This window comes from Echinops telfairi, unplaced genomic scaffold, assembly GCF_000313985.2.
Source record: "Echinops telfairi isolate 266 unplaced genomic scaffold, ASM31398v2 ScPeMD7_70;HRSCAF=299, whole genome shotgun sequence".
Lineage (NCBI taxonomy): Eukaryota > Metazoa > Chordata > Mammalia > Afrosoricida > Tenrecidae > Echinops > Echinops telfairi.
In genome coordinates, this window is record NW_022103968.1 from 62,030,115 (window position 1) to 62,041,952 (window position 11,838).

At 46.9% G+C, this 11,838-nt stretch overlaps 1 protein-coding gene across 1 annotated transcript in view; it reads right to left on the reverse strand.

The window, feature by feature from the left end:
• Positions 1–11,838, reverse strand: part of NPFFR1 (neuropeptide FF receptor 1) — a 20,940-nt gene that overhangs the window by 5,840 nt on the left and 3,262 nt on the right. Inside the window, exon 3 of the mRNA XM_004701393.1 lies at positions 7,107–7,206. Within this exon, the coding sequence (XP_004701450.1) occupies positions 7,107–7,206 (100 nt within the window). The remainder of the gene's footprint in view (positions 1–7,106; positions 7,207–11,838) is intronic.

Below are 11,838 nucleotides of genomic sequence, written 5' to 3' on the forward strand. Positions count from 1 at the left end.
CCTGTATTGCTCTACAGAAGACTCAGCTGTCTGCTTCCTTGACTTGCACCCAGCAGCCCTCATGAGTTGAAGGACTGCCAGTATATTAACTGTCTAGCTGTTTCTTTCTTTGTGTTAGAGATAACCCTCTCTAACACAATATGAGACAAAGTCTTGCTATCCTCCCTTCTAAGCAGCATTCGGATTTGTTTTTTCTTCTGTTAGTCCATGGTACTCTCAGTATTCTCCACCAACATCATACTGCAAATGCATCAATTCTTCTTAGGTCTTCCTTATTCACTGTCCAACTTTCTAGCATGCAGATGAGGCCATTGAAAATGCCATGGCTTGGGTCAAACACACCTTACTCCTCAAAGTAACGTCGTTGATTTCCAATACTCTAAAGAGGTCTTGTGCAGCAGATTTACCCAGTGCAATGTGTCATTGGATCTCTTGACTGCCACTTCCATGAGCATTGATTGCGGATTCAAGCAAGATGAAATCCTTGATGTCAATCTTTTTTTCAATTGATCATAGTACATATTTGTCCAGTTGTGAAGATTTGGTTTCTTCGCATTAAGTTGTAATCTATACTCTGATAATTAGGTTTTATGTCACCTGGGCCAGGATTCTCCCATAACATGATCTAACATAATGTAATCAGCTCCATGATGGGATCTTCTGTGAGCAGCCACACAGATGTGGAAAGAATGGAGAGGAGTACTACCTTCTCAATGTGGGCCCAGCCTTGACACAATCGAAAGGAAATTTCATTGGGGGTATGGCCTACTCTTAATATAAATGGACAGACACTGTTGGGGAGCTAGTTCATGCTCACTTGTTGCTGGTTAGGATCCTGCATCTGGCTCATATATCCACGGACCCTGGAAGCCATCAGTGGTCTGCTATCCTGTCTGCTGACATTGGGCTCATCTGCCTCTGCTTTCACCAGCCTGTGGTCTGCCTGCTTCTTAGTCCATCTTTCTGTTTCCTGGTTCCTTGGCTCTGGAAGCTACGTGAATGAGGAAAAATCTCCAGTTTGACATCTGACCACACACTTGAACCAAACAGGATTTAACCACTTCTACAATTGCCCAATCTACTTTCTGTATATACAATTCTTTATACATATACATATGTATATGATTTTGCCTTAATACAGTGATATTTGTGAATCTGTATATGCACATATATGATATGTACCTATAAATACACACATAGATCTATATATGGGTATATATACATACATATATGTATATATGTGTGTGGATACCCTTCACTAGTTTTGCTTCCTAAAGAACCCAGCCTAAAACACTGTGATAGTTAGGTTTATTGTACCAACTAGGCCTCCTTAGGAACTTGTGGGCAGAGTTTAATCAGGTCCCATCTTAATTGGAGAGTGACTGAAATAAATGCTTTCCAAGGCCAGCCTCCTGGACCAGCTTGCTGCTGCTTGAGCTAGTCTTTTTCTCTACTGTGTGCTGCACTACCTGTGGGCCCAGCCAGCCCATGGGTCATGTCACCTTGTCATGTATCGCTAGAGCTTGAGACCCATCGGGGCCTGCTTCACTAAGCTCCCAAGCTGACTGTTGCTGCCCCACCCTGCCGTCCACTGCCTGCAGCCAACTCTACTTGTCTTGCCTGAGGGCAGATTCTGCTGTTTGCTTCCTTGACCTTGGTCCAGCAGCCCTAGTGAGTTGAAAGACCTTCAGTATATTAACAGTTCCATGGAAGTGAGTTGAACTGAGCCCTGTATACTACTGTATGGACTAATTAGCTGTTACATTCCTTCTCTCTACGTAAGCCTTTCCTTATGTATATATAATCATAAGTGCCCTGGTTTTGTCTCTCTAGAGAGCCCTGCCTCACACAGACACACAGTGAAAGCTGCGTCCTTGATCTTCACCAGCAATTGCTCCAAATCCTCCTTGCTTTCAATGAGCAAGGTTGTGTCATTTGCATATCATGGGTTGTCAGTAAGTCTTCTGCCAATTATGATGCCACATTCTTCTTCATATAGTCTAATTTCTCAGATTATATACTCGGAATAAGATAGTGAAAGGATACAACCCTGAAACACACCTTTCCTGATTTTAAACCATGCAGTATTCCCTTGCTTTGTTCCTACAACTGCCTGTTGGCCCAGCAGGTTCCACAGGAGCCCAGTGGAGTGTTCTGGAGTTCCTGTTCTTCTCAATGGGATCCATGTGTGCTATGATACACATAATCAAATGCTTTTGTGGAATCAATGAAAGACCATTCTATGATGGGATCTTCTGTGAGAAGTCATGTGGATGTGATAAGAATCAAGAAGAATGCTGCCTTCTTTCTTTCACATTTTTATTTTTATAATCATTTTATTGGGGGCTCTTACACTCTTGTTACAATCCATACATCAATTGTGTCCGACATATTCATACATATAGTCCATTGTTCTTTTCCAGACATTTACTTTCCATTGAATCCTGGGGATCAGCTCCTCTTTTTTTCCCCTCCCTCCTCCCTGCTCCCCCACCTCCCATGGCCCCTTGTTAGAGTGTAGATTGTTAATTATTTTCAAATCTCACATTGACCGCTATCTCCCTTCCCCTCTGGTTTCTGTTGTTCTTCCCCCTGGATAGGGGTGTGTGGTTATGTGTCATTCATTGCAATCGGTGCCTCCCTCCCTCCCCACCTCTCCCCCACTTCCCCCTACCCTTTTGGTATCTCTGTTCCCATTCCTGTTCCTGGGTTCATGTGTTGTGAGCTTTATCTCTTGCTTATACCTATGAACATGCTTCCATCTAGTCCAGAGTGGGAAGCGGCAATGGGGTCATGATAGCGGGGGTGGGGGATGTGGGGGTGTGTGAGGAGGCCTCCAGGGATCAGAGGTATATTGAGTGACCCATTAGGGCTCTACTGCACCCTGATTGACTCATCCCCTCCCTGCGACCCCTCTGTGGGGGGATGTTCCATTGCTCATAGATGGGCTTTGGGTCTCTGCTCCAACCCCCTTCCATTCTCATCAATGCATTTTTGTTTGTTTACTGTTTGTTATGAATCTTCTGATGCCTGTTATCCGCTCCTGATGACACTTCCCTTCATGATCGCCCCAGCTGGGGTGCTTCTTCCATGTGGGCTTGTTGCTTCACTGTTGGATGTTCAACTTCAAGCCTTTAAGACCCCAGACACTATATCTTTTAATAGCTGGGCAACATCCTCTTTTTTCACCACATCTGCTTATGCACCCATTTTGCCTTTAGTGATTGTGTGTGTGTGTGTGTGTGTGTGTGTGTGTGTGGCACAGCAGGGGTTAGCATCACAGAATGCCAGTTTGTTGGAACAAAGTGTTCTTGTATTGAAGGAAGGTATGAGCTGAGGCCCAAGGCCCATCTGCAGCTTCAGTGTATTGCCTTAAAAACATATGTTCATAGGCCAATACCACTATTGTTATAGATGTATTTGCATAAGTGCACAACTCTGTGAATCTCCCTATCCATGCCTTTGCTTCCTGGAGCTTGCCCCTGTTTCCTTTTGCCTCCTTCTGCCCCACCATCCCTTTCCCCCTTCTTCCACCTCAGTGCTTCCTCTCCACCAGCTTGGTGTTGCTGGAATACTCACAGGATCTCTACCCTCTCCTAGATGCTGGTTCCACTTCCCTAGTTGTTCCCTTGTCCATGACGCTGTCTGCTCACCACACCCTTCTCCCCGCCTCCTCCTTCCCCCTCTACCTTCCAGGGCCATTGGCCCCGTTGCCTTCTCCCCAGGCTTCCCTCCCATGGTCCAACCCATATAACTAGGCAACCCATCCATGAAGTGCTGCCTTCTCAATCTGGTCACAACCGAATACAATTCTCTGCTTTCAGCCAAGATCCTTCTGACATCAACAATACTATCTTTCACAACCTCTTCTGAATTTGACTTGAATTTTTGTCAGCTCCCTGTCGGATTATCTTTGACAACATTTTATTTATTTGCATGGGACCACGTGTGACAATTCTTGTACTCAGGTTACCTTTCTTTGAAATGCACATAAACAAGGAGCTTTTCCAGCTGGTTGGGCAGGAGTCTCTCAATTTCCTGGCGTAGATGAGTGCGGCTTTCAGTGCTTATTCAGTTTGGTGAAACCTGTCCATTGGCATCCTGGCCATTTCTGGTGCTTGTTCTTTCTTTGAGGCCTTCAGTGTAGCATAGGCTTCCTTCTTCAGGGCAATGGCTTCTCGATCATATGCTACCTCTGGAAATGGCTGAGTGTCAGCAAGTTCTTTTTGCTTCAGTGACTGTGTACATTCCTTTTATCTTCTTTTGATGCTTCCTGCACCATTTAATATCTTACCCATGGAAACCTGCAGCATTTCACCCCGAGGCTTCAATTCGGTTTCTTCCATTCTTGCAGCTGGAGCTATGCTGAGCATGTTTTCCCTTCCAGGCTTTCCAATGCCAGGTCTTTGCATCATACTTCATGTTACCTTCAGGAGGTGCCCTTTAAACGTTTCTGTTCGGCTCTGCATCATTTCTTCCCTGTGCTTTCCTTACTTGAAAGTTCAAGAGCAAGTCTCCGAGTCTCTTCTGACATCTAGTTTGGTTTTGCTTTCTGTTCTGGCACTTGAATGACCTTTAGCTCTCTTCATGTATGATGTCCCTGATGTCATCCCACAACCTGTCTGGTCTTTGGTCGTTAGTGTTAAGTGATCTGAATCTATCCTTGAGATGATCTGTAAATTCAGGTGGGATATGCAGAAGGTCATATTTTGGCTCTCATGGACTTGTTTTAATTTTCTTTAGCATCAATCTGAGCTTACATAAGAATAACTGATGGTCTGTTCCACCATCAGCCCCTGGCTTCTTTTTGGCTGCTGATATTGAGCTTCTCCACTGTCTCTTCCCGCAGATGTAATCAATTTGATCCATGTCTGTCCCATCTGGAAAGGCCCAGGCAAACTGCTACCCTCTGCCACTGGGTCGATTCTGACTCATAATGATCCTTTATAGGCTTTAAATCCAAGACTTTAAATTCTTTCCGTAGCAGAAGGCCTCCTTTTCCTGCATGCACACCATTGCTTCTGTTGGTGTTGAAGCAGGATATCTGCCACGCACAAGTCTCTGGTCTTGCAAGACTCTGTCGCACACTCTCTGGCTTCATTTTTCTTACCAAGGCCCTATGTTCCAATGACCATTCCTTCCTCTTTGTTTCTGACCATCAGAATCCAATCACCAATAATAATCAATACCTCTTGCTTGCATGTTTGATAAATGTCAAACTGAAGAAGTGGTAGACTTTTTCAGTTTCATCATTGCTAGCTTTACTGGTGGCTATGTCCATTTGAATAATGGTTTTAGTAATGGGACTTCCTTGTAGGCCCGTCCATATTGCCTATCACAGTCAGCATTTTACTTCAAGGTAGAGTTTGAAACACTCTTTTGGACAATGAATGCACATCACTCCTCTTGCATTTGTCATCCCCAGCATAGTACATCCTCTGATCTAGTCAGAGTAGCCATGACTCAGAGTGGCCAACACACCAGTCCATTCCGGCTCACTAATGCCTAGGAGATCAAATTTCATGCCCTCTGTTTCATTTTTGATGACTGAAGTTTCCTGGAGTCACACTTCATACATTCCTAATGGGTGTCTGCAGCTGTTTCTTCTCACTTTGCGTGTTCCATAAGCAAATTAAGGTCCCCAAAGCCTTACTCCATTCTCATCATGAAAGTCAAGTTTACTTTGAGGAGCCAGCAGGAATCTTGAGTGCCGTACAGCCTGAGGGGCTCACTTTTGGACACCGTACCTGCTAAGAGTCTGCTGCTATCCCTGCGGGTCTTCAACGGCTCACCCCTCAGACGTGGACAGCTTATTTCTTCTCTGTAGTCTGTTCTTAGGCTGGAAGCTCCACTGGAACTTGTTCACCCTGGGTCACCTTGCTGGCATTTGAAATACTGGTGACATAGCTTCTCGTGTCACAGCAACACACGAGCTACCACAATACAACAAACTGACAGGTGAGTGGTGGTTAGCCTGGACTAAAAGTGCATTTGCAATTAGCGGGTATAAATTGTTCCGGTGAGTTTCTGAGACTGTAACTTTTCACAAGGGTAGAAAGCCTCATCTGTCTCCCTTGGAAAGGCAGGTGGTTTCAAACTGCTGACCTTGCAGTTAGCAGCCCAGCATGTAACCACTGTGCCACCAGGGCTCCTAGCGTGTAGAAAAGGAGGAGCTAAAAGGTGCCTAAGCTGGGGAGAAGAGGATGAGAAGAAGGCATGAGAACAAGAGAGAAAGACACTCCTAACAGCTGACGTCTGCACCCTGTACCCACCAGGTCCTGCCCTGTAGCTTTGTATGCAGAGATGCACTGAGTCCTCCCCACCACTCTGTGGGGTACTTTCTGATGTTTCCATCTTACAGAGAAGGAAATAAGGCTCGGGGTAGTTGAGTGGAGGACCCAGAGTCACAGCTAAGCAAGGGTGGGGTACCTGTGAGGACAGAGAAGCCAAAATCCACCTCCGGCCTGCTGGCCTGCCTCCTACCGCCTCCCCAACAGCCTGGGAGAAAGCACCAAAGGAAACCCAGATGCTGCTAAACCCACGGGGCTGGGGAATCCCTGGCCCTGCATCCAGGCTTATCATTTGCAACATGGCCTGACTCTGGGAGCTAGTCCTTACCTCTGGCCACACAAGCAGACCAATAGATAGAATCAGAGGCCAGAAGATCAGAAGTGGCTGGAGGTAGAGAACGAGGCTGGATTACCCAGGAGCCGTGCACGGTGCAGAGGCTGCCGTGGTGAAGTGAAGGAGCTGGGAGGAATAATTTGCTTCTTCTAGCCCCCTGGACTTCCTGCCCCTTAATAAACAAGGACCCATAAACAAGGACCGCCTGGGGTCCTGACAGGCCCCAGGAATCCCCACTAAAGCTCTACAGCAGCTGTCTGGCCTGTCTGCCTCCTGGAGGGAGGTGGCGCTGTGAGCTGCACTTCCCCAAGATGAGAGGGTGGTCTGCTTGTCAGCCCTTCCCATAATAGTTCCAGACTCAGTGCCCACCTGCTGACAGCGCCGTACCAGACTTCCCCCAAACCAGTAGATAGAGAGTAGTTCTTCCCAGGGGCTGGGCCCCTTCCCAAGCAGTCAAGATAACCCCGAAGGACACCGCTCACCTTTCCACAGCAATGGCCACCAGGGTGAACACAGACGCCGACACGGACATGCCCTGCACCAGGCCGCTCATCTTGCAGGTGGCATTGTCGAAGGGCCAACCTGCAACGACAGAAGCCACCGCACAGTGAGAGAGATGGCCGACCTCCAAGAGCCAGCACCCTCCAGGCCGTCTAAGCCAGGTCCTCTGTGAGGTTTGGGCCTTCCCCCCTTGTCCTGCTAGTTGGACATCTGCCCTCTGCAGGTCCACTTTCAGCAAAGGGGATGCCTGAGACACCGTCGTCACCACAGACACCTCTGACGACAGAGCACCCTTCTTTACAGGGTCAACACGGCCCCCTTCTGAATTCTCTCTGTGAGCCTTAGATCTATCCAGTTGTCAGCTTTCAGCGTCTAGGTCAAACCCCAAGCTAAAGACATTGCGTTGAGTCAATTCTGACATAGAGCAACCTTATAGGACAGGGTAAGACTGCCTCACGGGTTCCCAGAGGTGCACATCTTTATGGAAGGAGACCGAGAGGGCCTAGAAGCAATGCTGCCTCAGTAACGAGGGGCCTATCTAGTTCCAAGGTCATGCTTTCTAAATGCCATTCTCCAGTGCGAGGAACAGGCTTCCGAGAGAAATAATTGGTTCCCAGCTGAAACAGGGAAAGTAGAAGATGAGCCTGGATCCGTGTGCGGAACTAGAAAGCAAGGAACTACACCCGCCCCCCCCCATCCCAAATTATGGCGACAGGTCAAAAGGACACAGGAAGCAACTCTCAAGGGCTCCCAATACCCCAAGCTGGAGCAATTTTAAGTAGCGAAATAAATCATGATGGCATTAGAGTATAACTCACAGAAGAGAATTCCAATCACTATTGGAGGAATGATGTAAATAGAAAATGATCACTGAGGAAACACTATAGTAATAACGGTTGGCAGCAGCAACCTTTAAAGGATGCCAAAAAATGGTAGGCAAAAAATGATGAGAAAGGATATTTCCTTATTCTCAAAGGATCGCCATCAGAGATGCTTAATAATTATAAAGGGAAAACTCATCAGTAGCTTTAAAGGGCGAAGCTAGCAGTCACTGCTTTGACCAAGCGAACACGCTAATACCACCATTAATCCATGTAGACACTGTGTGTCTTCTCAAGATCTCTTCTGTGGTATCTTGGCTAAAAAATTCATCAACTCCACCCGCTTATGGGAGATCATCAAGTACTCCTCAATCACTGAACATTCTCCAAAATAATTGATCAGTACTCTTCACACATGTCCTTGTGATAAAAGCAAAGGCCAGGGAACTGTCACAGTTCAGGAAACTATGGAAACGAATAGCTAAATATACTCCGGATCATGGGTCCTGCACTAGAAGTTCATAGGAAAGCTGGTGCAATTCAACTGAGGTCTGCTGATTAGTTGATAATACTACATCAGCAATAATTCTCTGGTTTCAATACTTGTAATATGATTATTTAGGCTACTAACATGAGAGGAAGGTGGATAAAGACTACACAGGAACACATTGTCCTATTTTGGTGACTTTCCTGTAAGTCTAAACGTATTTCAAAATGAAAAGTAATAATCCAGCACTCTGAGATGCTGACAAGATCACTGAAGACAAAGCGGGTGCATAAGCAAATGTAGTGAAGAAAGCTGATGGTGCCCGGCTATCAAAAGGTATCGCGTCTGGGGTCTTAAAGGCTTGAAGATAAACAAGCGACCATCTAGCTGAGAAACAACAAAGCCCACATGGAAGAAGCACACCAGCCTGAGTGATCATAAGGTGTCTATGGGATCAGGTATCAGGCATCAAAGACTCAGAACAACAAATCATAATGTGAATGAGGGGGTGTGTGTGGAGTGGAGACCCAAAGCCCATCTGTAGACAATTGGACATCCCTTACAGAAGGGTCGTTGGGAGAAGAAAGGCCAGTCAGGGTGCGGTGTAGCACCGATGAAACATACAGCTTTTCTCTGGTTCTTTAATGCTTCTTCCCCCTCCACTATCAGGATCCCCATTCTACCTTACAAATCGGCTAGACCAGAGCATGTATATGGGTACAGATAAGAGCTGGAAACACAGGGAATCCAGGACAGATAAACTCCTCGGGACCAATATTGGGAGTAGCGATACCAGGAGGGGAAGGGGAAGGTGGAGGGAGAAAGGGGGAACTGATCACAATGACCTACCTATAACCTCCTCCCAAGGGGATGGACAACAGACAAGGGGGTAAAGGGAGACATCGGACAATGCAGGACATGACAAAATAATAATAATTTATAAATTATCAAGGGTTTATGAAGGAGGGAGGGAGGGGGAAAAATGAGGAGCTGATACCAAGGGCTCAAGTAGAAAGAAACTGTTTTGAGAATGATGATGGCAACAAATGTACAAATGTGCTCGACACAATGGATGGATGTATGGATTGTGATAACAGTTGTATGAGCCCCCAATAAAATTATTTTGTAATTACATGAAACACACTTTAAATAAACATAGTTATATAGTCTAATATAAATTAAAATTGCATATCATAAAATGAAAAAAGGAAAACAGGAAGCAGAATCTCTCCATCTTCGAAAGGCTACGTGCTGGGTGGTTCCCTTTCTATGTCAATCTTGCAAATGTAAAACTACAGGGACAGGAAACAGATCGGTGGTGCCTAGGACTGGGGGCACAAAGAGGGCCTGATTACAAAGGGGCCCTGGGGATCTTTTTTGGGTAATGAAATTGTTCTTCATCTTGATGTGTTGCTAGCTGTCTATACATTTGTCAAGCCTTGTGGGGCTGTCCACCAAAAAGGGGGTGATTTTATTGGATGTTAAATCATGCCTTAAAACATTTAGATGTCAAGCATGTACATCCCCTGCACATCTTGTGAAGCTGCGCGACACGGGGGCGCACGTTAAATGGAATAGGATGGTGGCCTCTGAGTCAGCCGGGGAGCCTGAGTGGGATAGCACACTGAACAGGGCCCACGAACAACAAATAAGCAAGAGGTTTTGCACCAGACTGAAGTCAGGTAGTCCACGAGCACTTCAAACCCTCTGTCCAAGTTCAAGAAAAGAAAAAAAGGGGGGAAAGCTCCAACAGGTTTTGTTTTATTGCAAACGATTCTATAGGAAGCAAGCTAACGCTCCATCAAAAAGAGATTGGTTAAATAAAGTATAGTGCATCCATACAATGGAATTTGAAGCACAAAAGAATTTGAATATTTTTTCTTGATGACTATAGAAAACGGCATGATCTATGTTTAAGCGGTGGGCGGAGGAAGCATAGGTGAAGGACGAACGGACTGCTTGGCAAGTCAGCATCTCCATGATGTGCTTGCACTTGGACAGAACACTTTTGGAAAGAGCCACAAGAAACGTGCCCTGTGGCTGTGCCAAGGAGAAGCGCTCACGAGTGGAGATGACACGAGTGCTCTGTTTCACTTCTTTCTTGAAGGAAGTTCTTTTGTTCATTAACTTTGGGTGATTTCGGCCTCTTGAACCCTGTGAGTGGTTTATCTGTGCAAACAATTCTTAAAATACAGAAATGTGAAAAGGACTGAGAATTAGAGACATGGCCATAGCCCTGTCTGGGTGTGCGTGTGCATGTTGGGTTGGAGAAGGATGTTCTCTTTATATTTAGCAGAAAGAAGCTGGGATTCAGCAATGGGAAGAGGTCCTACTAGGCAGAGCCAGTCCAGCTGAGGACGTAGACTCTGCCCCGAGTCCTGGAATCTACGCAAACACAGGCCACAGTACCCACTCCACCCCACCCCTGCCGCGCCCAGTTCCGAGTCAGGAAAACCCACCCGAGTAACACAAAGAAGCAGGCGTCCTTGTTTCATTCGGACAATGCAGGACAAGAGAGAAACAGCAGCAGGCCAGCTGGCCCCGCCCGATGTCTAGTCCCAAGCCCATCGCTAATAGCAGGACAAATCCTCGTTGGGAAAGGTAAACATTCATGGAAGTGGTAAGAAGCCAGAAGGAAGTACTCCGGTCTCTTCCTTGCTAGTTCTATGTGCAGGCCGACCTTGTCCATCTCCTGCTGAAGCTCATGACCACATGGCAAACAGCCAGCTCCTGGACCCTGAGCTGCTGGGAGCGCTCAGCTCACAGGCTGCAGGCGTGGGCCTCTAAGGGTCTCCATAGCCCTGGAAACCAGTCCCTCCCACCCGGAGTCTCAGGGTCTGAGGAGCTCTGGTGCTGGAACATAAAAGGAAAGTCTCCAGGGCTGTCCCCAGGGGTGCGATGGGTCGATGACGAGGAACGCTGTGTCCCGTGGTGGGGCCGGCCCCGTGGTCATCTCCGTGCATCGCTGTTCCGAACAGGCACATTGTCCCCAGGGCTCAGTGAGCCACGATGTGCTCCACTCTTTCCTTTTCTTCCCCATCCCCCCTTATTGGCTCACTTGTACTCCGACCAGACCAGTCCCCCTTCCCCTCTCCCCGAGCTGCAGCTTCAGTGCTGTCCTCTGAAGTGAATTCCCCCTGGAGGAGGGTGCACCCAGAAAGTCACAGGGAGAGAGCCTGCCAACGAAGCCGGGTTGTTCTGATATTTCTAGGTTGTACCGGCAGGGAGTTGGGGTCAGGAGGTCTGATTCTGCTTGAACCTCTGTTAGTTAATCCCTGGGAAGAGGCTGGTCCCTCGCTCCTTGGACAATCACGTGAATGAGCTACAAGGCAGGCTCATTTCTTCCTTTTTCTTTTAAAATCACGTTTTGGGGGGCTCTTATCACAATCCACACATGCATCCATT